Raw genomic sequence first — 22138 nt, 5'->3', positions numbered from 1 at the left:
GCTACATGAGGCTGTGCTTCAAGGGCTACTTCCTATATGATTCCTGCAATCTAACATAGGGTCTGACACGCTCTGCTGCCGAAGCCTATCTCCGGCTCTCGAGTTTTATTTTGAATATATTAGGTTTGGTTTCAGATCACAATACCACTGTTTGCTTTGAGGGCCACACCTGGTGTTGCTGACCAATTCCTGAGAGGTAACACCCGAATTATGCATGCAAAGCATGAGCTTCAGCTAGCTGAACTGTCTGGCCCCATTATACCACTGGTTGAAGTAGAACAAAATTTCTACTCTTAAGCCATAGAAGAGGCTTAAGTTCTTCTAACTGGCAATTGAGTGATCCCAAATGAATCTTTCTCATGTCTTTCTGTCTGTATCTTTGCTCCCTCTCCCCTCTCTTCTCTTTCTCTCCTCCCCATGCACATCTATTATTATTTTTTTAAAAATATATATATACACTTGGACAAGGAATCGGCAGAGGAACCCAGGTGTGCGGGATCCGGGGCTGAGATCTCCAAGCCTACTTGGTTCGGGACTGGGCCTCCTCCACCCAGCTCCCCCACCTTCCAGTAGCTAGACAGTTACACCCACCAACTGCCGTGTAACTCCATCAACGGCCAGGATCCAGAGACTCTAAAGCCAAGCTCCTGGAAGCACGCGGCCGCATTTGCGGCTGCGCAACCTCTTATTCTCTAGTTCTCACTCTCAGAGAACTTGTCAGGCTACTTAGAGTATCATACCCACCTATATGCCTGACTAGAAACACCTGTAAAGGTGATTAGAGGCTGCCCCAAAAGCTTCCATCCCTCTTGAAGAGCCCGACAAGCTACCGAGAGTATCCCGCCCACACAGCAGAGCCTGACAAGCTAACTGTGTCGTACTTGATATGTCAAAAACAGTAACAATGAATGGTCCTCATTCCCCTGGTCCTGAAGGAGCCCCCAATATGTCATCGGGCTACACTAGCACGTGACAGGGACAAATGAAGATGTTACTGGGCCTGCTCGAGCAAATCGATGAACAACGGGGTGATAGTGATAGTGATAGTGGTGGTCAATAGGTATAGAAAGGTATATTTGGTTTGCATTTTATTTCTATTGAGTGGCATTGACTGTGGTGCATGGTGGTGATAGGGGGGTGCAGGGCTTGTGGTGCTGATAGAATCTGGGTCTCCTGCAAGCAAAGTATGTGCTCAGCTCATGCTCTCTCTCCTGCCTTTATGCATCTTTTTATCTGATCAGTACATAAAACAATACACCTCACACTATAAGCCCTAACAAATATTAATGAATCACTATCACTATCATCCCATTGGTCATCAAATTACTCGAGCAGGTGCTAGTAACATCTCCATTGCTCCCAGCCCTGAGATTTTAGCAGCCTCTTCTTACTCGTCTTTTCCCAATGATTGGAGGCTCTTTCAGGGTCAGGGGAATGAGACGTATTGTCATTACTGTATTTGGAATATCGAATACGCCATGGGGAGCTTGCCAGGCTCTGCCCGTGAGGGCGGGATACTCTTGGTAGCTTGCTGGGCTCTCCAAGAGGCATAAATGGGTAGGAAGTGTCTTATAATGTGTCACAAGGCCTCGAAAAGTGGCCTGGAGCGTGGTGGTGGTTGGGCAGTGGAGGTCAGCTGTCAGGGCTGGGTCCCTTGGTGTGGGGAGGGCTCCCACCTGCCCCACAGCCTGGCATGGAGCCCGATGGCATGGTTCTGGGAGCCTCCTTTTATACTCCCGTCTGGGAGGAACATCCATGAGTTCTGGAGAGTGGCCAATGAGGAGATTATCTGATGCCAGCAGGGTGTGGCTTAAGGGTGTGATCCCTGAGTCACCGAAGACTGGGGGAAGCAGTCAGAGGATCTCTGTTCCAGGTCCTGTTGAGTCCAGAATCCAAGGTCACAAAGTTTATTAATGAATAAATGAATAAAAGTCATGAGTGAATGAAATGAATAGATGAAACTCAGAGAGAAGTAAACTTCCTTGGAAGGGTGTTTATTGCATTGTGTCTTTGACAGTGTGTGATAGATCCTTTTACAAAAAAACTCAGGCTCTAAGTGTCTGTTTTGCCCGAGGAGAATTCCACAGAACTCCTAATAGTCTCTAACTTGGGTCCCAACTGGGAAACTTGTACAACTGTGAGCAAAGGCAGAACAAAGGTGCCTTTCCTTTGAGAAGCAGAAACTGTCTTCCAAGAGAATAAGGTAATGTGGCAGTATCAGGGCTTTGGGATCAAATAGGCTTAGGTTTGGATTATGTTCAGAACCTTTGATTATGTTCTCTTGGGCCTCAGTTTTCATGGTGAAATGAAGATAAAAATACTTTTGTGGGATAGTCCAGCGGGCTGAAGCACACACAGAGGGCCCAGATTTGATCCCTCAAGTAACATACTGGGAATAGCCCCTGAGCACCCTGATGTGGCCCAATAATCAAAACAAAATACCTTACCCCCTTGGTTTGTAACAGTGAAATGAGATGGTAGATATTAACTCACAAAGTGCTTGGTGCTTAATAGATGTTGCAGTAAAGGTATATTTTCCATTCCTCATCCTGGGTACATTCATACCACTGCAGTTTAGTCTGTCATCAGTCAAAAAAATTTGGGGGTCTGGAGCGATAGTATTAGCGGGTAGGGCGTTTGCCTTGCACACGGCCGACCCGGGTTTGATTCCAGGCATCCCATATGGTCCCCTGAGCACCACCAGGAGTAATTGCTGAGTTCATGAGCCAGGAGTAGAAACTGTGCATCGCTGGGTGTGACCCAAACAGCAAAAAACAAAACAAAACAAAAACAAACAAAAAAATTGGAATGCTGGGGATAGAACCCAAGTCAGCCACGTGCAAGGCTGTACTATCTCTCTGGTCCCTTCAGTCAAATATTTACTTTGGGCCACGCCCAGTGGTGCTCAGGGCTTACTCCTGGCTCTGCGCTCAGGGATCACTCCTGGTGAGGTTGGGGGACCATGTGGGGTTCCGGTGATCAGACCATATTAGCTGTGTGCAAGGCAAGCACCTTACCCACTGTACTATCTCTCCAGCCCCTCAGTCAAGTATTGAGTGACTGCTCTGTGCCAGACACTATTCCAGAAACTTGATGCTATATTGAAACAAAACACACACAAAAATCCCTACCTTCTTTATTCTGTCAGCATCTAATCAGCCAAGATATATTATTAGAGAGCTATTTTACAGTCTTGTTTGATAACACATAATCACATCACACACTACTTTGCAAACCACGTATTTTGTTAATAGATTAGTGTGGAGATAGACTATAAAATGGGTAAGAACTAAGATGATGATGAGTGCTACGGAGTAAAGCAGAGGAGGACAGAAGGTGCCATGTAAGGCAGGAATGGGGGTTCAGCTATGGTTTTAGATATAATGACCAGAACTCAAAACATTAATGTGCATGCTTTGATTGGGTTCAGTTTGGGACCAGAGCCCGAGTTCAGTCCCTGATACCTCACAATCCCCTGGATACTGCCAAAAATGACCCCCAAGGACCACGCCAGGAATAGCCCTTTAGGACTGCCAGGTGTGGCCCCAAAACAAAAACCAGAAACAAATACAGTGGCCAGGCAATACAAAGTGACAGTTACCATCTTTTTATTTGTTTTTGATTTGTGTAGGGACCACACCCACGGGCTACTCTGCTCTTTGCTTCGGGCAGGGAGCACTCCTGATGGTACTCCTGGGGAGCCCCAGGGACCTCTCAGACCTCCCACATACAAGACATGCACATTAACCTTTTAAACAATCTCTCTCCCTGGCCCAGCAACTAATCTTAAAGGAATGAAGAGGAGACAGGGGTTAGATCTAAAGATGGGAGTAGCAAGAGGTTGCTGGAGACATACTATGGTGGGTAGGGTGCTTGCCTTGCGTGCGATTCACTTAGGCACCCCATATGGTCCCCTGAACCCTACGAGGAGTGATCCCTGAGCTCAGAGCCAGGAGTAAGCCCTTAAGACTCTCCCCTTGTGGCAAATGTGGGCCTCCTAGGTCTCATGTTCTTGTTTTCCTCGACAAAGGAATGGGATGATCGAGGAACAACCAGGGGACATCATGTGTGTAATGATAAAGCATGAGGTGGCACACATGTCCCTGAGAATGATGATTCTCAACAAATTTACTTCAAAGGTGCAGGAGGCAAATGAAGGAAGCTAAACAAGCTGGAGGAAAGTAGAGTGTTTACTTAAAGAAGAGAGAAAGTAGGAGCCAGAGAGATATTGCAGGAAGTAAGGTGCTTGCCTTGAACACAGCTGACCCCACTCTGATCTCCAAGCACTGCCTGGAGTGATCCCTGAGCACAGAGCCATAAACAGGCCCTAGAGCACTGCCAAATTTGGCCCCAACCCTTTCACCCCCCCACCCCCCAAACAAAGGGAGAAAGTAGCAAAGACCATACAAGTACCTGGGGGGGGAGGTTCAAAGGTCAATGCAGGATTTGTTTCCCTCTTCTTTAGGGTTTCAGATTTCCCTCCTTTGCTATTCCATCCCACTCTCCTTCTCAGACCCATTGGGTAGGAGGTACCTGGAATCCAACCACATTTGGCCACTATCTGGGTTGCCATGGCAACTATGAACTGTCTTGAGGCTGGTGGGCATGATTTTGATATGTTCAAATTTTATGAAGATTGTACAATGAGCTAGAATTCCCTCACTGGTTGCCCGGAACCTACCTATGCTTACTCCCCCTGGTTGTAGCAGAGGGAGAGAGAGCTTGCCTGGTATTTGGTACCTGGCTGGGAGCCTCACAGACTGAGTAATTTTTAAGCCTTGCTCTCCCTTCTCTAATGCTCCCATGCCATTACCATTTGCTAACTTCCTCCCTAACTTCCAGGAGCCACTGCTAGCCAGAAATGCGCAGTGCCCTGATGAGACTGAGGGTAACAAAGATATTTCCTAGGCAACGCCCTAGCACTGACCCACTGCCTAAAACAAGGCAAGAAAAACCCATAAAATCAGCTTCCCGGGGCCGAGTGATAGTACAGTGGATAGGGCATTTGCCTTGCATGAGGCCGACCTGAGTTTGATAACCGGAATCCCATATGGTTCCTTAAGCACCACCAGGAGTAACCTCTGAGCATCGCAGGGTGTGATCCCACCCCCCCCGCCCCCCAAAATTTTCAGCTTCCCAAAGGTCTGGAACATTCCATCCTGGAGCTGCCTACATCCCAACTTTGGGTGTATGATCTCTTCTCTAGCATCCTCCACTGTGCAGGTGCCTGTGTCCTCCTTCCAGGTAAGATTTTCCTTTTGGGATTCTCTTTCTCCTCACCTGCCCTCCCCGCTTACTTTTTTTTTTTCCATTTTAAAAACTAAAATAGGAATGAAATCAAGTTTTTCTTTGTTTGGGGACCACACCTGGCAGTGCTTGAGGGCTACTCCTAACTTGGTGGGGAGCAGAGAGAGGGAGGGCAGGTGAGAATCACTCCCTGTGATGCTTAGGAAGACCAGGTGGTGTAAGGAATTGAACCTCGGGCTCCTGTGTGCGAAGCACGCTCTCTGGGTCTTTGAGTCATCTCCCTGGGCCACCTCCTATTCCCTGAATGAAACACCTGCACTTCGCTATCTTCTCTAGAAATTCTCTTCTGTGATATGAAGATAAAACTTTGAACTGGAGTAAGAGGTTGGGACTGACCGACTTTTACCAATCCTGACCTCTCTGGGTATCCCACCAACAACAGCATTAATGATGGTTATAGTAATTCTAGTAAATTGCACCAGTAATCTTTTACTTCTGACACTGGACATATAAGTTATCAACACATCAAGCAGTACTGTAACCCCAGATGGGCGCCCTACAATTGAACTCAATTCCAACATGATTTCTGTGCACTTAGCATCAGATTCTGCATATTAGAGGCTTAGTCTGACAAATCCCCTTCGTGCCCACCTCCATCCCCCTTCAAACTTCAGATGCCAGTCTTGGTCTCAAGCCCAGGTTGTCAGAGCTCTATGCCTCTGATCACTGGCAATGAACCAGAAGTTCCCAGGATTCCTGGGTTTTAACTAATTTGCTAGGATAGCTCAGAGAATTCAGGAAAGTTTACTTATTGCCAGATAAGTTTTTAAGGGACGTAACTCAGGAATAGCCAGATGGAATAGATGCATAGGACAAGTTCTATGGAAGGGGCACACTTTTCTACGTGTTTACTGACTGGGAAACCCTCACACCCTGTCCTTTCCATGGTTTTTTTTTTTGATTGTTTGTTTTTTGGGTGGGGAACAACATCCAGTGTTTTGTCTTATTTTTTGGTGAGGACCATATCCAGTGGTATTCAGGGCTCACTTCTGACTCTGTGCTCAGAAGTCACTCCTGGTGGTGTTCAGCGATCACTCCTGGCAGTGTGCAGAGGACTATATGTGGTGTCAGGATCTACCCAGTTGTCTGTAAAGGTAAGAACCTTAACCACTGCACTATCCCTAGCCCTCTTTTTTTCTTTTGGAAAGTAGGGAGGTTGGGCCACACTGGGTGTTACTCAGGGGTTACTCTTGGCTCTGAGCTTAGGAATCTCTCCTTGTGGTACTCGGGTAGAACCCAGGTCAGCCAGTAAGGCATTTGCTTTGTAAGCAAGTGCCTTACTGGCTGTACCATCTCTCTTTTACAGAGACATGATTGGATGAATCCTTAGCCATTGGTGATCAAACTCTGTTACCCAAAACTCTCTAAGGAGGTTGGATGGGTTGGAGCAATAGCACAGCAGGTAGGGCGTTTGTCTTGCATACAGGCCACCTGGCCCACCCAGGTTTGATTCCTTCACCCCTCTCGGAGAGCCCAGCAAGCTACCAAGAGTATCTCGCCTGCATGGCAAAGCCCGGCAAGATATCCGTGACGTATTCAATATACCAAAAATAGTAACAAGTGTCACAATGGAGACGTTACTGGGCCTGCTCGAGCAAATCGATGAACAGTGACATCGATTATGAACAGTGACAGTGACAGAAGAAGGTTGGATTTCCTTAGTGACTAGTACTACCCCCAGGGATTTTCCAAAAGTCAACTCATTGACCGAAAGGCTGTTGTATTTGGAAGGAGCTGGTTTTGATTAGTAATGACACCTTGGTCATGCTTATTACACTACTCAGCATATTCCTAGAATAGTTTTTTTGAGCTTTATTCCCAAACCACTTTATATTTATTTATTTTTGCACACCTGGCTGTCTTAGGGCTAACTCCTGGTTCTGTGCTCAAGGATCACTCCTGGCCATGCTGACAAGGAGAGGGTGGGAAATCATGTGGTACTGGGGACTGAACCTACCTTATCCCCTGTACTATCTCTTTGGCCCCTCCAAATGCATCTTATTACAAACCATAGTAGCGCTGATATTCTATATTCTACTGAGGGTCCTTAGACAGTTACCCAGACAAATCATAGAACCCTCAGAGGGGTTAAAACTAAGGCTCAGAAGTTAGACCATAAAGGTAGAACCCATGTAGGGGCCTGAGCAATAGTGTAGTGGGTAGGGCATTTGCCTTACATGCGATCAACCTGGGTTCGGTCCCCAGCACCCACATGGTCCCAGAACACCATCAGGTCCCTGAATACAGAGCCAGGAGTAAGAATAGAGCACTACCAAGTGTGGCCCTAAACCAAAAAAGTCGAGCACACACTTAGCATTCGCAAAGCCCTGAGTTTGATCCCCAACACCATATGCCACTCCACTCAGCACCATAGGGGGCAACCCTGGTAACTCCCCAATCATAGCCCACATAAGTTCATGGTGAATAATAATGTGGGGTAAGAGGCAAAATGGGGACTTTGTGCCTGTTGCCTTTTTTTTTGGCTTTTGGGTGACACCCAGCTATACTCGTTGCCTTGAGAAACTCATTTCATTTCTGAGTAAGATTCCCCATTTGTAAAATCGAAGATCTATGCTTTACAGGGTTGTGAGGATTTGAGATAATGACTGTTAAGCCCTTGGCTGGTGCCAGACATATAGTAAATATTCAGTAAATAGTAGCAATTATTAATAACAACCTGACATCCTGGCTTGGTTGATACTCTATTATAACCACATTTGGCAGAAAAACAAGCAAACAACCTCCCCACCTCTATCTCCTACTCAATTGGTGGGTTTCTTCAAACTCCACTAAAGGTGACCGCTGGCTCCCTTGTGCACGTGAAGCCCGCCAAATGCTGTCAGCGAAACGGAGGTGCAGCCAGATGGAACTCCTTCCCTCCCCTGAGATGCCGGGAGCACTTTCAGTGAAGGATGACGGAGTGCAAAGACGCACTCGGAAACAGCTCAGGCTGCCAAGTGGCAGGAGGTAGGAGCCAAATGAAATGGTGATGGCAGAGGAGGGGACAGAGGGCTGTGAGTAATTGGAAGGCAACATGTGCTTGTAGACTCTTTGATCTTATTCTGCTACTGAACCACTTGATTCCTTTTTTTTTTTTTCTCTCCACTCAAGAGACCTTTAGGCAATCACAGTGGCTCACTAGCTCCTGCTGACATATGGACATCTCACTTTGCTTGTTTGGTGCCAGGAAGAATTACCATTAGTTGCTAAACATAATGAGGCCCATTACGGAGGCTTTTGTGTGTACTTCCCATGCTGTTGCGCCCAGGGTAGGATAAGGGTTGTGCCAGAGAAGGGAAGATTCAAGTCAGGTAAAGATTTCTTTTTCTTTCTTTTTTGGAGTGAGGGTCATTTGGTGCACACACAGCTGCCTCGGTGCTTAGGGATCACTCTTGGAGGTGCTCAGGAGACCATATGCTGGGGATTGAACCCAATCATCTGCAAAGTTAGGTGCCTTACTCATTGTACAATCTCCAGCCTCCAAGATAACTTCTTTTCTGGTTCCAAATTCCATGGGTCAATTAAGTCATTTTTACTTTTCTGAGCAATTCCTTGTTGTGTGGGTATGATTCAGTTCACAGGTATTTAGATTACTTTTATTTGGGGGCCATATCTAGCTGTGCTCAGGGATCACTCTGGCGGGGCTGATGGAGGTAGCAACATGTGGTGCTGGGGATGGAATCTGCATTGGCACCACATCCCCGGCACCACATATGGAAGATACTTACCTGTACTATCATCTGTCCCTCAAAAGGTATTTACTGAGATCTGTTATGTGTCTGATTATTTTAGGTTCTGAACAAGAAATGCACTGTGGTCCTCATGGAATTTACATTATGATGGAAAGACATAATTTATATACAAACAAATAAGTTGGCTTAAGAGTGATAAGATTTATGACTTCATAGAATGATGTGATAAAGTAACAAATGTTTATGCCATCTGAGAGAGGGACTTTAGGACTAAGTGAGAAAACTGCCAAGTTATTTGAAGTTAATTTTCATGCAGAAGGAATAGCAAAGCACAGGTTTTAAAATTGTATGTTTGAGGAAAGGAAAATAATAACTGGGACAGAGAGAGCAAAGGGGCAGAGAGTAGCTGCTGAAGTAAGATGACAGGTCATAAATGAGAGGCCGTGGGTTTGAGATTTCACTAAAAACAGAGTTCTAATTAGTAGCTTCTCTTAGAAATTAAGAAATATTTGGCCATGGAAGGTCACTAATCCAGAATAGTGATTTCCACATATAGTAATTTAGCTTTCCTTCCTTTTCCCACACTCTCTTAACAGGACTAGTTAGTTCAGATGTAGACATTTAAATAAGTAAATGTGTATCAGAGATAGTACTGCAATAGGGTGCTTGCCTTGCACGCAGCTGACCCAGGTTCAATCCCTGGCATAAGGATAACCCCTTATCCTTATGTATAAGGTCCCACAAACCCTGTCAGGAATGATCCCTGAGCACCACTGGGTGTTACCCCCAGACCGCCTCCTCCCACAAATTAGCAACTGCTGAGACCCAAATAGGCTTAATAAGGAATTGGATTTCCTCCACCCCACCTCCCACCTTCGTGATGGAGGTGATGGAGCATACAGTGAAGAATTTTTTAATTTAGTTTTTTTGAGCCATATCCAGCAATGCTCAGGGGCCTACTCCTGAAGGTGTAGCAACATGTATCTGGCACTACTTAAACCCTTTATATATTTTTTTGGGTCATATCTGCAGATTTTGGGGACCACACAATACTTGGGGGTAGCTCTCAGTGGTGCTTGGGGACCAATGTTGTGTTTGGGGATCAGAGGTCCCTTGCATACATGTGTTCACTCTCTAGTTCCTTAGGGTTTTTAACGGTGTAATAATTAAGGACTTACAAGAATTTCCTTAAGGATATTCAAATGTTCCTTAACATGGCACTATAAGACCTTCTATAATGGTAGGAATCAACAGTATATAATTCCTAGTATCAAGAATGAACACTCTGCTCTAAATAGATTTGCTCACAACCTTCTGAACTTTTTTTAACCTTTCTTTTAAAACCTGTACTATCCTTTATACAGTGATATGTCTTGAGTGCTTGAAGTAAGGCCAGTTCAAATGAAAGTGTTACATACACCCAGATTTCAAAAATGCAGTGTTTCATTACTATCTAAATATTAATTACATAGTGAAGCACTGGTACATTTAGTTTAGATTTTGGGCCACACCCAGCAAAGCTCAGGGGTTACTCCTGACTGGGTTAAGGAATTACACCTGGTAGTGCTTGACCACATGGGATGCTGGGGACCAAGCCTGGGTCAACCATGTACAAGGCAAATGCCCTACTATCTCTCCAGTCTGATATTTTGGGTTAAAGCTAATTTTTCATGTAGCTACTAGTCATTTTTATGTGATTTGCTTTGGGGGCTATACCAAGTGCTACTCTGCGCTCAGGAATCACTCCTGGAGGGCTGGAGTGATAGCACAGTGGTAGGGCATTTGCCTTGCACACAGCCAACATGGCCAACCTGAATTCGATTCCTTCGCCCCTCTCGGAGAGCCCAGCAAGCTACCGAGAGTATCGAGGCTGCACGGCAGAGCCTGGCAAGCTACCCGTGATGTATTCAATATGTCAAAACACAGTAACAACAAAGTCTCCAATGGAGATGTTACTGGGCCCGCTTGAGCAAATCGATGAATGGGAGGACACAGGTGCTGGAAGACTATCTATGATACTGGGGTTCAAACCGGGGTTGGCTGTGTGCAAGTGCCTTAACCCATGAACTATCTCTCCAACCCTTGCATTATATTTTTAATGAACTGCACTCCTTGAGATCATTTGCCCAGCTTCTGGGTCAGTGTGAAACTGGGCCCACTTTCAAGCACACCTTTCTTCGTACCTAATCACATTCTAAGACAAGTGACAAATGATAGAAAATGGAGTAAAGTTTTATACATATGAGGGAGCAATGCCTTTGAATTACCAAACTAAAATCACTCTCTAAATGGTATCCAACTCAAGGACAGATTTTTGTGTCAAAGACATACTTTATGACAATGGGCAACTGCTCAATAAGCACTGCAGTTCTTTGAGGCACCCATACTAAAAAACCCTGTTTTCCTGTGACATTCCTTAAATTTGTCTAAATCCATACTTACGTTACCCTGCCTTAGTAAAATCTAGTTTCCAATTATTCCCTTCCTACACCCTCCTCGTGTTTTACAATTCTATATACATCAACGTAATCTTTTGCAGATAGAAATCATTAATCTACTGTTTAAGCCTCTTTGTACCTTCTCGTTTCTATTTTATGAAAGCTGGGCTTTTGAAGGGCTGGAGAGCTAATACAGTGGGTTAGGTTCTTCCCTAGCATGAAGCTGACTCTTGTCAGTTCCTTGAACACAAGGAATAAATCCTGTGCACAGCCAAGTATGGCCCACCCCTCCAATCCCCACATAAACACTGAAACCATAAACTTTTCATAATACACACAAAACAATGTCAGGCCTATAGTATAGTCACTATGTAAATTCCAGCTATTATTACTACCCCTCACCTTTTTTGCGGGGGAGGTAAAAGCATACCTGGCAGTGCTCAGGGCTCACTCTGGGGAAACATATGGAGATTGAACCCAGGTGCTTGCATCAAGGCAAATGCCCTACCCACTGTACTATCACTTGAGCTCCTGCTTGTGTGTGGGCACACCCAGTGGTTCTGGTTGGTGGCTCTTTCCTGCAGTGCTCAAGAACCAAGCAATGCCAAGATGGAGCCCCCAGTTTCTGCATACTTTTTTTTCTTTTTGGGTCACACCCGATGGTGCATAGGGAGTTACTCCTGGCTCATGCACTCAGGAATTACTCCTGGCGGTGCTCGGGGGACCATACGTGATGCCGGGAATCAAACCTGGGTTGGTTGCATGCAAGGCAAACGCCCTACCTGCTGTGCTATCACTCCAGCCCCTCTGCACACCCTTTGATCCACCTTCCTGCTCCCTACCACTGCTCACTTTTTAATGTTGTATGCATTTCTATTCCAGGACACTGATAATTCCTTTATCCTGTTTGAATATCTATTTCCAAAGGGAGGAGTGGTTTAAACTACCAATAGCAAATGTTACTGGATGAACAACTTACATATCCTTCCCGTAAGAGGTAGAACCTGAAACTATTAACACTAATTTACCATAGGATTTAATAACATTTAAGTCTGCATGGTAAGTCAAAGGTAGTATATCTTTTATACAAGAGATAGTAAACTTGTGGATATTAAAGAAAGAAGTTTGTAGGGGGCTGCAAGGGGCTCTACATACTGTAGAGTGGGTAAGGCACTTGTCTTGTATGGGGCCACCCCAGTTCGATTCCCAGCATCCCCTATGGTCTCCTGGAGTGATTCCTGAGTGCAGAGACAGGAGTAACCCCTGAGCAACGCCTGGTGTGCCCTCCTGACCCCCCAAAGGAAAAAAGCAAAAAGAAGTGTGTAAAAATATAATGAGTTCCAGATTTAGGGCAGAAATACTCCAACTCTGGCAGATAAATAGAATAAACCGAGAGGTTTTCAAAAACACAAGACACCCAGGCCACACCAGACTTATCAAATCTTTCTAATGGCAGGGCTTGGGCACAATTAAAAAAAAAAAGTTAAGGCTTCAGATGTGATTCAGGTGCGTTTCTGCATTTTTAAGAAAAGCGTTGGAGATTATTTTCACCTTCGCTTGCACCTAAGCATCACTGGTTAATTACGAGAAACTTTGGGCTAAGGAAACTGGTCATGTTTGGTATAGTCATGCGCACGTTTTTAAAACAGAAAACCCAAATTAGAGAATTAGTTCAGAGTGAGTTGTACCTCTGAGAAGTGTTCTTAAAAAACAACAAAAAAATACCACAACACCATTACCAATCCCTCCCCCACAACCAAATTCTCTTGGGTTTAATTTACCGATTTCATGAAAGGAAGTCATAGATATCTCAAATAGCACATTTTGTATTCAACCAAAAGTTTGTCTGCCAGCCTGGTTATAAATTTCAAAAAAGTGCTTAGGTAAATATATACTGAACTTTGTACAATATTTACAGCTTGCACAAACCACAAGTCTATACTATACATGTCAAGTAAAGGTGTGTAAATAAAAGTTGGCCTTTCAGCACCTAACACTCAGGTTTCCAAAGCAGTACCTCCCGAAATTCTCAAGTTCACAGTTTAAGTGACCAGACCCCTAGGCAAGAGCGAGCAGTAGAATTAGACACTTTGTATACAGCTGGAGGGTTAGAGCGGTGGGTCTCTCGGCTGCTATAACAAAGCCCCTTTCACCCTCCAGTCCTGAGACAGCAGGTCCTGCAGTTCTCCCTCGTCGTCGCTGTCCACATTCTCCTCTTCCTTCTTCTGCAGCTCCTTGATGGTGAAGACCTCCTTGAGTCTGCTTTTGATTTCATCCTGCCGGTTCCGCAGCTTCTCCACCCGACGGTAACACTCGATCTGCTCGTCGATCTCCCCAATCTGGCGGTCCAAACGTCCCTCCTCATCCTCCTCGGCGACGATGGCCTCGGAAATGGTGTTGACCTGCCTCATGGCCTTCTGAAACTCGTCCCACTCCTTGTCCATCTGATCCTTGGGGGCGTCGACCTTGCGCACCCGCGCGTCGACCTCCGGGTCGTCGAAGAAGCCCTCGGGGAGCGCTTCCGCCGTGTTTTCTCGCCTTTCCACCACCCTCTCGTGGATCTCGGCTTTCTCAATGGACCCCGAGTGGGGGATGATGGCAAGGGCCTTGGGGGGATGGGCATCCGGGAACGGGCCCGGCGGGGTGCCCGTCGCCGCGGAGGGGAGCGCGTGCTCCTTGCCCGGCGCGTCCGCCGGCAGCTTGCTCCCGTCCCCCCTTTTCCCTTCTCCTCCCTTCGCCTTTGCCTCCTCCTCCTCCTCTTCCTCCTCCTCGTCGTAGTCGGGGAGCAGGCCGAGTCCTGAAGGAGGCTTACCAGGGCCGGCTCTCTCCTTCCCGGCTTTGTCCGAGGGGGCCGAGAGGGCGGAGGTGGAGGGCTGCGGCTGGGGTCCCGGGGTGGCCTTCGGTCTTTTGCTCTCGCGGGGCTCGGCGTCCGGCGACTTCCTCTTGGCTGCCGGGGCGGCTTCCTTGGCCCCTTTCAGCTCGGCCACCTTCTCTCGGTGCTGCTTTCCCAGGACGTGCGTCTGCCACAGGAGCTCGTTCTTCACCGGGGCGTTGCACAGGGAGCAGCTCAGCTGCCCCAAACGGTTGTACTTGGCGAAAGGCGACGCGATCTGCTTCCGGTTGGTGCTCAGACGCTGCTTCTCCTTCATCAGCCGCCGCAGCTCGTCCTGGTTCACCACTCGCTTCCCCGCCGAAGGGCGAGCCGAGGCGGACGACGCCATCTTGGCGGCCCGACCCGCCGCGACTCTCGCGGCCTCCCCCGGCGCGGCCCGATGGCGTCACTTCCTGTCCCGGCGAGGATTGGCCGAGGCGCTGGCGCGGGGCTGCGGCGCGGGACTTTCCGTGCACGCCGAGGCTGCTGCAGGCTGTGCCGCTCGGCCGCTCTCGCCTCCCTAACGCCCATGGCTGCGATTAAAGCGGCAAACTCCAAGGCGGAGGTGGCCCGGGCGCAGGCGGCTCTGGCCGTCAATATCTGCGCCGCCCGCGGGCTGCAGAATGTGCTGCGTACCAACCTGGGGCCCAAGGGCACCATGAAAATGTGAGACGGCGGTTGGAGCGGCAGTTAGGGCGCCGCGGCGGGGGCTGGGGGTGGCGGGGCGCGCCAGCGATCGCAAGTTCTGCAAGAGACGGCAGCGAGGTGGACGCACCCGGGCTCGGTGCCTCCCCCTGGCTCTTCCCAGCCAGGTTGGGGAGGAGGAAAGCCTACCCGGGAAAGAGCCTCCAGATTGAAATTGGCACTCCACAAGACCCCCAGTTCGTGGTCCCTCTCATTTCCTTAAGATTGCACATGCAATTAGAAAACCCACTTAGGGTCTCCTTCGAGAGACGGACCATTTCATGCTAGTGCTCTTTGGGACCACGAGTGCCCTTAATTCTATTTTTTTTTTTTTTGATTAGTGTGTTGTAGAGTATACCTAGAGCCTCAGGGTTCAAATTCAACCTAGTGGGTGTCTTGGCAAGTTACACAAACTTTATGCCTGCGGTTCAGTCTTTTTCTTTCATATATATACATATATATATATATTTCGTTAGTATGATCATTCCCTTTACAAGAGTGAAGGCAAGAGACAAGTGAGGACAAAAGTTTATCAAGTAGATACAGTCGTTGGAGCAAAATTAATATTTATGGTAAGAGAGGGCACTTGTGATTATACTGAGAAAAGGGACTAATTACTGATGGGAGAAGGAAAGGATAACTTATCAGATAATTATATATATATCTATATATATATATATATATATATATATTGCAGTCAAACCCAGGGCCGCCTCATGTATGCAAGGCTAGCACTCTACTGCAGAGCTTGGGCTAATAATAGTCTTGAAAGGCAGGGCCAGTTCACTGAAAGTTTCTAGAAGGCCTTTCTAGAAGGCTTACAAGAAAGAGTAACTTCAAGACTTGAGAAAGTCCAATCGTGTAAATCCAACAAAAACAAAAGCCAACACGGTTTATTAAGAGGGCAACAACAGGGTTTGTCCCCACAATCTCATTTGATAAAGCAGAAAAAATAGACATTAAGCCACATTGGGAAACCAGTTTGAATTTTACCTTGAAGGTGATGGAGAATGTGATCAGGGAATTTTGATCAGGGAAGCTGAGGCAAGTTGCCTTTTAGATAAGTGGGAGTGTGGAAGATACAAAAGGATGGTGTGTGTGTGTGTGTGTGTGTGTGTGTGTGTGTGTGTGTTTCAGCATTCTATAATACATTCCCTCTTTATTTTTGTTGTTTTGGGGCCATACCCTGCGGTGCTCAGGGCTACTCCTGGCTCAGTGCTCAAGGATCACTCCTGACAGGGCTTGGGGACCATAAAGGATGCTGGGAGTAAAACCTGGTGGACACATGCCAGGCCCTACCCACTGTGATATTGCTGCAGCCCCATTCCTTAAGAGGAAAAGATACTTATATGGTGAATTTCTTTTCATATAGTTACCTTTAGTCAAACCAAGGCCATTTCCAAAGATAATGAGTTCATTCCGTGTAGGTTCCTCAGAAATTCAAGCCAAAATGCCAGATTAGAGATTATGATGGATATTGGGAAAAGGAGAGGAAAGAGTGATAACATTTCACACACACACACATCCTGTAGGAAGTTTATACATTTGTGGTTTGTAGATTTTAAGTCACTCTCCTTTGACCAAACAACTGTTTATAACCTATCAATTGCTCTTATCCTTAATCTTCTAGATATTCCTTTTAGAACGAAATTGCTATAGCAGTCCGTTTGGGAAGAAGTGATTCTATGGACTGCAAATTTTGGCAATTACTGTGCTATCTACCCCTGGAGGTTTTCCTAGCCTAGGTCCCTAGATTCAGGGTAGAGGAATGTTGAACACGGGACTGTCAAGCATCCCTCTTGCTTGACTCTTGTCATATGAAGTTAATAACATCACTTTTTCGGAACAGGCTTGTTTCTGGTGCAGGTGACATTAAACTCACCAAAGATGGCAATGTGCTGCTTCATGAGATGGTGAGCAGATACTGAATAGCTGTTTATACCAAACATTAGTAAGCCTCTGCTAAAAACATAGTATGCTTGTAGACTGTACCTTTAAGTAAGGTTGTCAGTTAAATATAGTCATTGAGATAAGGTTTATGGATTAACTCTCACCAAAATTTTTTTGCCTGTTTTTTCCTTCTCTTCCTTCTCCTCCTCTTCCTCTTTCTCCCCCTGTCTTCTCTTTCTCCTCTTCCTTCTCCTTCTCCTCCTTCTCCATCTCCTTCTCCTTTTGATTTTGGGGACTATATGCCATCCTGGGGATTAAACCCAGGTCACCTGCATGCAAGGCAAAAGTGTCTTACCCATTGTACTCTTCCTCCTGGCCCTTATTTGTTTTTAAATTTTTGCAGGGACATTACTAAATTATATCTTTTAACTGCATTACAGTCTTTGTAATCATGGAAAAATAGAAACTCCTCAGCAATTTTGGTAAATATATTAATCTTTAAGATGGAAGGATTTAATCTTATTTTGGAAATGTCATTGCATTTGGAAGCAACAACTCTCTTATAGGCTGTTCAAACCTCATTAGTTCTCAATTTTTAAATTTTGGTCTTGACATTTAAAAGGATTGATAAAACATGTGAACTTGTGGAATGATGCTTATTTCATTTCTTGCTTTTTCTGATTGACCCTTAGGTTATCTTGTCTTTAGTGAACTACTTCTTTATCTCATTCTCTCTCTCTTTAATCTGTTCCTTACTTTCCCCAGCAAATACAGCACCCAACAGCTTCCTTGATAGCCAAAGTAGCAACAGCTCAAGATGACATTACAGGAGATGGTACTACTTCAAATGTTCTAATTATTGGAGAGTTACTAAAACAAGCCGATATTTATATTTCTGAGGTATTATTAAGATTTCATAGAATTAATGTTCATTTTGTTCTTTGTTTGGAAGGAATTTTTTTACTAGTAAAATGGTTTGATTTTAAGGGGGCAAAAATTAATTTTATTAAGATCTAGTTTGACATTTATAAGTGGAAATACTAAATTGATTTTTTAAAGTTTATTTTTTGGGCCATACCTACTGGTGCTCAGGGGTATTCCTGGCTCTGCACTCAGGAATCACTCCTGGTAGTGCTTGGGGAACCATATGGGATGCTGGGGGATTGAACCCAGGTCATTGGCATGCAAGGCAAGCTTCTTACCCACTGTACTGCCACATCTGCACTGCACTGTACTGCACTGTCCTCCCATTGTTGAATCGATTTGCTCAAGCGGGCCCAGTAATATCTCTGTTGTGAGACTTGTTACTGTGTTTGGCATATCGAATATGTCACGGGTAGCTTGCCAGGCTTTGCCATGCAGGTGAGATACTCTTGGTAGCTTGCCGGGCTCTCCGAGAGGGGCGGAGGAATCGAACTCAGGTTGGCCAAGTTGGCCACGTGCAAGGCAAAAATTCTACCCACTGTGCTATCGCTCCAGCCCACTGCCACATCACACCCACTAATTTAATTTTTTGCCAAAATAAGTGCTTTTTATTGGAGTTACATATTGTTTAAAAAAATGAAATGATATATACAAAAAATCATGATCCAGTGGGCAATTGCATAAGTAAACAATTGAAATCACAATACACATTTTTTTTTTGGTGGAATATTTGGGTTATACCTAGTGGAGTTCAAGAGCTACTCCTGGGGCTGGAGCAATAGCACAGTGGATAGGGCGTTTGTCTTGCATGCAGCTGACCCGGGTTCAATTCCCAGCACCCCATATGGTTCCCTGAGCACCACCATGGGTAATTCCTGAGTGCAGAGCCAGGAGTAACCCCTGTGCATCGCTGGGTGTGATCCAACTGTGTCCTCTCTGCAGCCTCCATATTATGTACCTTCAAAAAACAACTGAGTGCTGGAGAGATAGTACAGCAGGCAAAGCTCTTGCTTTGCAATTGACTGACCTGACTTTGATCCATACCACCTGAGGCCTGCCAGAAATAACCTTTGAGCACAATGACAAGAGTAATCCCTGAGCATTGCTGGATGTGGCGAGGAAAAAAAATCCAGAAACCAAACAAACATAACAAACCAAAAAGACAACTGGGGTCTGGGGAGATGTCTCAGAGGGTTACATCCCATGCTTTGAATGTGAGAATCCCAGGTTCAATTCAGGCAGTATGGTCCCTGAGCACCACCCAAAGTATTCCATGAGCACTGAGCTGGGAGTAGTCCTGAACATGGTTGGGTAGTGGCCCTATGAAAAGAACAAGCAACCTCTAAAAAATAATTGGATCCGTGGTGGTGGGAAATAGGCACTGGTGGAGGGATGGGTATTTGATCATTGTATAATTGAAACCCAAGCACAAAAATGTGTAAGTCTGCAACTGTACCTCATGATGTCTCACTATTAAAAATTAAAAAAAATAATTGGAAAAGATTTAGTAAATATGTTCCATATTGCAAATTTACCTACCTTTCTCATTTTACATTCTTTATAAACAGCTGTTGCTGGAATTCTTGCTTCACTAGCCTCTTCCGTCATTGTACACACTTCTACCTCCACACCTTTATTTAATTTCTTGGCATCACTCACCGGGCTTGTCTCATTATTTGAATTTTCCCACCATTTAATCAAGGACCGTTTAAGCTGGTCAGAATGCTAAAATTAATTTTCCTGTGCTTCGTTTAGTATTGGAAGTTGTCTATTAATTCATTACCTGCAACTTATCTCAGTATGCTTCGGGCTGTTAACAATAGGCTCATGGCTAAAATTCACTTTAAGCAATAAATATATTACTTTCCTAAAGAAAGAGATAAGAGAGACTTCCAGGGTTGATGAAAAAAATATCAGTTATCAGGTACTTGAGTCTTTTGTTTAGCTCTTCTACTCACAATATTTGTTCATCTGGAAGGTTTATTTTCACCTTGAATGATAGACTGTCCAAAGGAAATCCAGACTCTACAAGAGAGGAAGAGAGAAGGGCATTTGGCCAATCCCAAGATGTAAATCCTTTTTTTTTTTTTATATGACCAGTTTTGGTCTTAGGTTTATCCAAACAAAGCCAGTAAGAATTTTTAGAGTTGACTCAGTTGAATCAAGAGTTTTCCCCCTGAGCTAGGAGTAGGGCCAACTTCCTCTGAAGTCTTGAGGAAGAGTCAGATAAACAAGATTGCAGGGAGAAAGATCTTCAGGAAGGAGGTCATGATGACAGACATTGATGCACATTGAAACACTGTGGTGACACAGTGATAGAGATAGGCCTGGCGTCTGCTAGAATATTGAGGGTGAAGGGAAGTTCAGAGCTGGTCCAAGGAAGTCAGAAAGAACCTCTAGGAGGACATAGGGCTTGGGCTAAATGTTTAGGAGGAGGAGTGGTAGCGATGAAAGTGAGGGGTAGGGGGAAGTTCAGACAGAAGGAACACACATCCTGGCACGTGTGTATGAACTATCAGCTGTTTCTGGGTCACTCCCAGCTTGGTGCTTAGGGGTCATTCCTGGTGGAGCTTTGGAGTTCATGCAGTGCCAGGGCCTCCCACGGCAATGCCTGAGCAAGTTCTAGCCCTTTGAGCTGTCACCCCAACCCATGATTTATGGCTTTATCCTGATGTAATAGGGCCTGCATCCTAGAATAATAACAGAAGGATTTGAAGCTGCAAAGATTAAAGCACTCGAAGTTTTGGAAGAAGTTAAAATTAATAAAGAGATGAAAAGAGAGATCCTCTTAGATGTGGCTAGAACATCACTACGAACTAAAGTTCATGCTGAACTGGCTGACGTGTTAACAGAGGTAGGTAATTAAACTTTTGCATTTAGAGAGCAAATTATTGCTTGACTTGTGGTAGTCTTTTTCCTATGTTTTCCTGTAATTTTGAATATAAAATGAAGTTTAGCAGTCCAACACTTATTGTTATACACACATTCCTATTTTGAATGCTCAGAACAGTATGTATAATTTATCATACAAGGGTATGTATAATTTATCATAGGGTGGCAAGTACCCTATTCCCTGTATGACTCTCTGGCCTCACAATTACCATTTCAATGAAGCCTGGTTTATCTGATAGATAATATTCACATCTGGGAATGCATAATTGCTCTGTTAACACCTACAGATAATATAAAAGGACAAGGGAAGGTTTTTATCAGATGATTGTAGTATGATATTGTTTCCTGGTTTTGTCATTTTTGGAGCTTTTCATATGTTGGTCAAGAATGATGATGGTTTCATAAAACCAAATTCTCAAGATAACAGCATATAAATCAGAATGTTATCCTGCTAATTGACTTTGAGAAATACAAATACCAATGAGCAGGAATACCTGACTTGTTTCAGGTTAATTCTCCTTAACAATAGGAAAATGTATGTGAGAAATTGGATTTATGTTGATTAGACAATTTCTTGCTGAGCAGAGTCTGTGAAGACTTAGGTGTGGGGCTAGAGTGAGAGCTCAAAGGGCTGAGTGCCACCTTTGCATGGGGGACACCTGCGTTCCATTTCGGCACTGCATGGTCCCCTGAGCACTGTGGGGTGTGGCCCCAAGACGAAACAAGCAAAAAAAGAACTTAGGTATATTTTTTACTGTTGGAGTACATGTATTAAGTAACCCAGAATCTTCATGCTGCCTGATTAGGGCTTCCATCATTATCTTTTTATTTATTTATTATTTTTTTGCTTTTTGGGTTACACCCAGCAATACACAGGGGTTACTCCTGGCTCTGCACTCAGGAATTACTCCTGGCGGTGCTCGGAGGAACATATGGGATGTTGAGAATTGAACATTCCAGCAAGGCAAACGCCCTACCCTATGGTGCTATTGCTCCAGCCCCATCATTATCTTTTTATTAATTTTTTGGGGGGGCTTTTAGGGTCACATCCAGGAATGCTCATGGGCTACTCCTGGCTCTGCACTCAGGAATCACTCCTGGCGGTTTTCAAGGAACCATATGGGTTGCTAGGGATCGAACCCGGGTTGGCCACATGCAAACGCCCTTCCGCTGTACTATCACTCTTGCCCTCCATTCTCTTAGAGTTATAGAAACACTGATATTCTCACTCATTCAGTGATCTTTGTCATTAGTCCCTGTTATGCTCCAAAACAAAATACATGTATCAGGTAAACTTTCTAAGGTACAAATAAAAAAATTTTTTTCTTTATTTGTATTTTAGGATGGCTATCATATAGCACTTCTTCAGTCAATTTTCTTTATTTCTGAGATAAGCAGTACTGTGTGTTATTCTGTGTTGCTCAAATTGTATATCCTTG

At 45.1% G+C, this 22138-nt stretch overlaps 2 protein-coding genes across 3 annotated transcripts in view; one reads left to right on the top strand and one right to left on the bottom strand.

Annotated features, from left to right (window-relative positions):
- Window positions 1–13245: 13245 nt before the first annotated feature.
- ZNF830 (zinc finger protein 830) lies at window positions 13246–14671 on the bottom strand. The gene has a single exon (XM_056127200.1). The coding sequence runs from the start codon at window positions 14656–14658 to the stop codon at window positions 13570–13572; it is 1089 nt and encodes a 362-aa protein (XP_055983175.1). The 5' UTR covers window positions 14659–14671; the 3' UTR covers window positions 13246–13569.
- A 167-nt stretch (window positions 14672–14838) lies between these two features.
- The window catches only part of CCT6B (chaperonin containing TCP1 subunit 6B), a 31426-nt gene continuing 24126 nt past the window's right edge, over window positions 14839–22138 (top strand). The window contains exons 1-4 of one of the 2 annotated variants that reach the window (XM_056127712.1): window positions 14839–14975; window positions 16843–16906; window positions 17649–17783; window positions 20488–20661. In XM_056127712.1, the coding sequence (XP_055983687.1) occupies window positions 14839–14975; window positions 16843–16906; window positions 17649–17783; window positions 20488–20661 (510 nt within the window). The remainder of the gene's footprint in view (window positions 14976–16842; window positions 16907–17648; window positions 17784–20487; window positions 20662–22138) is intronic. The other variant, XM_056127713.1, reaches the window with a different exon arrangement.

Source organism: Sorex fumeus, unplaced genomic scaffold (assembly GCF_029834395.1).
Source record: "Sorex fumeus unplaced genomic scaffold, SorFum_2.1 ptg000063l, whole genome shotgun sequence".
Lineage (NCBI taxonomy): Eukaryota > Metazoa > Chordata > Mammalia > Eulipotyphla > Soricidae > Sorex > Sorex fumeus.
Note: the sequence above shows the minus strand (reverse complement) of the source record. Positions and strands in the feature narration are given on the sequence as shown.

Bases quoted from the DNA above. Each gene is read 5' to 3' on its own strand.
- ZNF830 (XM_056127200.1), bottom strand. From the start codon at position 14,658: ATGGCGTCGTCCGCCTCGGCTCGCCCTTCGGCGGGGAAGCGAGTGGTG.